Source organism: Rhincodon typus, unplaced genomic scaffold (genome assembly GCF_021869965.1).
Source record: "Rhincodon typus isolate 14 unplaced genomic scaffold, sRhiTyp1.1 hic_rhity00004199, whole genome shotgun sequence".
Taxonomy (NCBI): domain Eukaryota; kingdom Metazoa; phylum Chordata; class Chondrichthyes; order Orectolobiformes; family Rhincodontidae; genus Rhincodon; species Rhincodon typus.
The window spans coordinates 198-3,683 of NW_025969837.1; the positions used below are offsets into that span (position 1 = coordinate 198).

The 3,486-nt window shown below is 51.5% G+C and overlaps 1 protein-coding gene across 1 annotated transcript in view; it reads left to right on the top strand.

The window, feature by feature from the left end:
* Window positions 1-811: 811 nt before the first annotated feature.
* The window catches only part of men1 (multiple endocrine neoplasia I), a gene marked incomplete at its 5' end in the record, with an annotated part of 12,501 nt that continues 9,826 nt past the window's right edge, over window positions 812-3,486 (top strand). Inside the window, 2 exons of the mRNA XM_048593842.1 lie at window positions 812-1,015; window positions 1,749-1,789. Of these exons, the coding sequence (XP_048449799.1) occupies window positions 812-1,015; window positions 1,749-1,789 (245 nt within the window). The remainder of the gene's footprint in view (window positions 1,016-1,748; window positions 1,790-3,486) is intronic.

Genomic DNA, 3,486 nt, shown 5'->3' on the forward strand with positions numbered 1-3,486 from the left:
GAAGGTTGCAGGAACAGCACCTCATATTTCGCTTGGGAACCCTGCAGCCCAATGGTATCAATGTGGATTTCACAAGCTTCAAAATCTCCCCTCCCCCTACCGCATCCCAAAACCAGCCCAGCTTGTCCCCGCCTCCCTAACCTGTCCTTCCTCCCACCTATTCCCTCCTCCCACCATCTCCTCCCTACTAACCTCGCCCCCTTGACCTGTCCGTCCTCCCTGGACTGACCTATCTCCTCCCTAGCTTCCCACCTACACTCACCTTTTCTGGCTTCATCCCTGCCTCTTTGACCTGCCTGTCTCCTCTCCACCTATCTTCTCCTCTATCCATCTTCTATCCGCTTCCCCCTCTCTCCCTATTTATTTCAGAACCCGCTTCCCCTCCCCCATTTCTGAAGAAGGGTCTAGGCCCGGAACGTCAGCTTTCCTGCTCCTCTGATGCTGCTTGGCCTGCTGTGTTCATCCAGCTCTACACCTGGTTATCAAGACTAGGGGACACGTTTTTAAGCTGAGAGGAGAGAGGGTGATTGATGTGTGGAATGAACTTCCTGAGGTGGTGGTGGATATGGGTACAGTCACAAAATTTAAAAGATATTTAGATAAGTTAATGAATAGGAAAGATTTGCAGGGATATGGGCCAGGAGCAGGCAGATGGGACTAGTTTAGCTTAGGATTAAGTTCAGCATGGATTGGTTGGGCCGAAGGTTCTGTTTCCGTGCTGCATGACTCTAACAGTCGTGGACGTGTTGAGTGCTGGAGCAGGCTTAATAGGCCGAATGGTCTGCTGCAATCTCTGGTACGCGTGAGGCAGCCCTGTTCTGTCGGTTGCTCCGCTATTTGCCCCCGTTCCCTGGTTAATCTCACGGTGTCATCTGCTTCGGCGCAGAGCTGGCTCTACCTGAAGGGCTCCTACCTGAAGTGTGACCGCAAGATGGAGGTGGCTCTCATGGTGTGCGCCATCAACCCATCGATCGACCACCACACCGACAGCATGGAGCTGCTGCAGCTGCAACAGGTCAGAGGTTCCCGCGCGGGGTGCGGCGGTGTGGGTGGGGGGAGGAGGACAGAATGTGGGGGTGGGGGGAGGAGAAGTCCCAAATTGATTGGCTGCCTCCCAGCTCGCAACGCTCCCCCCAGCCGATCAGCTGGAAACTGTTCACTGTTCACTGCCCGGGTTGACTGGGGAAGAGGCCGCTGCCAGGGGTTGGGGTGGAGCAGCGTTGCAAGCCAAACTGTGTGTGTGTGCGCACCTCCAATAGCAGAGTGCATCTGAACAAAACTTTAAATGCAATTTGAAAGGTCTCTGGGCAGTGAGCGAGATCGGAACCCCCCAGGCCACTCCTCTCGGGCCAAATGTGCCGGAGGTGAAAGACGGGTGACCCAGAACTCGGTCAAAGTTTATCTGCCTGTTGAAAGTTGCGTAGGATATAGAGAGCGCAAACATTGGTGTATCTGCTCTACAAGGGCCTACTCCCAGCTCTCACCGCTCCCCCCTTCCCCAAATTCCTAATCCTTTCTCCCCTGTGTATTTATCCAGCTTCATACCCCACCCCCCACTGAGCCCCTCAATACGTACCGACACGATTCCCCACGACACCTCCCCGTGGGAGCAGGCCGCACCTTCTCCCCACTCTCTGAATGAAGAAGGTAGCTGCTAAAGAGCGGATTAGAGATGGGGTGGTTTCAGAGAGGGCTTCCTGAGCAGACGACTCCCGGGGCTAATTCTGTCATTTTTCATCCTCTTTCAGCACCTCCTGTGGTTGTTGTACGACCTTGGGCACCTGAACAAGTGAGTGTCACCGCCCCGTAGCTTCGAGAGCCTCCCCCCTACCCCACTTTCAATCCCCTGACTCCAACGAGGGCTGCACTGTAAACGCAGGCAGAATATAGAGAGAGACAGTAGGACTCCTCAGTCAAACTCGTTCATAACCTCTGCACCAACCTGCTTGGGGACCTATCGTTTTGGATCAGAGGTTAAACCAGCCATGCTCTTGGGTGGATGGAAAGTTTCTCCTTTGAGAGACACCTCCCTATGAAACGGGAGGAAGACAGAAAGCAGGAAGCTACTGGCCTGTTAACATCTGTAAGAGGGAAGATGTTAGAAGCTATTCTTAAAAGGGTTACGGTATTGCACTTCAGTATGTTCAAGCTAACCGGGCTGAGGCAACATGGTTTAGTGAAAGGAAAATCATGTTTAACCAGGTTATTACAAATCTTCGAGAAGGCGATGACCTAGCGGTTTTACCGCTGGACTGTTAAACCACAGACCCGGGTAATGTTTTGGGGGCCTGGGTTCGAATCCTGTCACGGCAGATGGTGGAATTTGAATTCAGTAAAAATCTGGAATTAAGAATGTAATGATGAGCATGAATCCGTTGTTGATTGTTGGGGGAAAAAAAAACATCTGGTTCACTAATGCCCTTTAGGGACGGAAACTGCCGTCCTTACCTGGTCTGGGCCTACATGTGGCTCCAGACCCACAGCAATGTGGTTGACTCTGAACTGCCCTTCTGGGCAATTAGGGATGGACAGCTGGCCCACATCCCTTGAACGAATAACAAAAAAAAATAACGTATGCAATGGATAAGGGTTATCATACTTAGATTTTCAGAAGGTATTTGACAAAGCGCCACATGAAATTTTTTTTTATTCATTCATGGGACGAGGGTGTTGCTGGCTAGGCAGCATTTATTGCCCATCCCTAATGTTATTGCAGGAAGTGAAAGCTCATGCTGCAGGGGGTCTTGGCATGGAAACGAATCTTTTTCAGGCCGTTAGGGTGTCATGTGTGGTGTGCCACAGGGCTAGGTGCTGGGGCCTAGGCTGAGACAAAGTGGTGAAGAGGACATGAGGTTGTAAAGAGATACAAATCAGTTCGGCCATTGGGCAAAGATGTGGCGAATCATAGAGTCATACAGCACAGGAAAGGCTGTTCGGCCCATGGAGTCTGTGCTGACCTAGCTACACGAATCCCATTTTCCAGCACTACCCATAGCCTTGAGTATTGTGACGTTTTGAGCGCCCATCCACATACGTTTGAAAAGTTGTGAGATTTCCCACATCTCCTCCCTCCTGGGTAGTGCCCTCCGGGTGGAAATTTGTCTCCTCAGGTCCCCTTCATGCGAAGATTATGCTCCGTTCTTATTGACCCTTCCACTAAAAGTTGACAGTCTGATCAGAATTGCATTGCTGGTGAGGAGTCAGAGGAGGCCGTTCGGTCCCTCCTGCAGGCTGTACCACCATTCAGAGAGAATCAGGGCTCTGGTCTCTCTGGCCAGCTTATCCCTTTCCCTCTCGATCTCAGATTGCTGATTCCATCCAACACATTCAATATGATAGCAGGAACTGCAGATGCTGGAAAATCTGAGATAACAAGGTGTAGAGCTGGATGAACACAGCAGGCCAAGCAGCATCAGAGGAGCAGGAAGGCTGACGTTTCGGGCCTAGACCCTCCTTCAGAAATTTCTGAAGGAGGGTCTAGGCCCA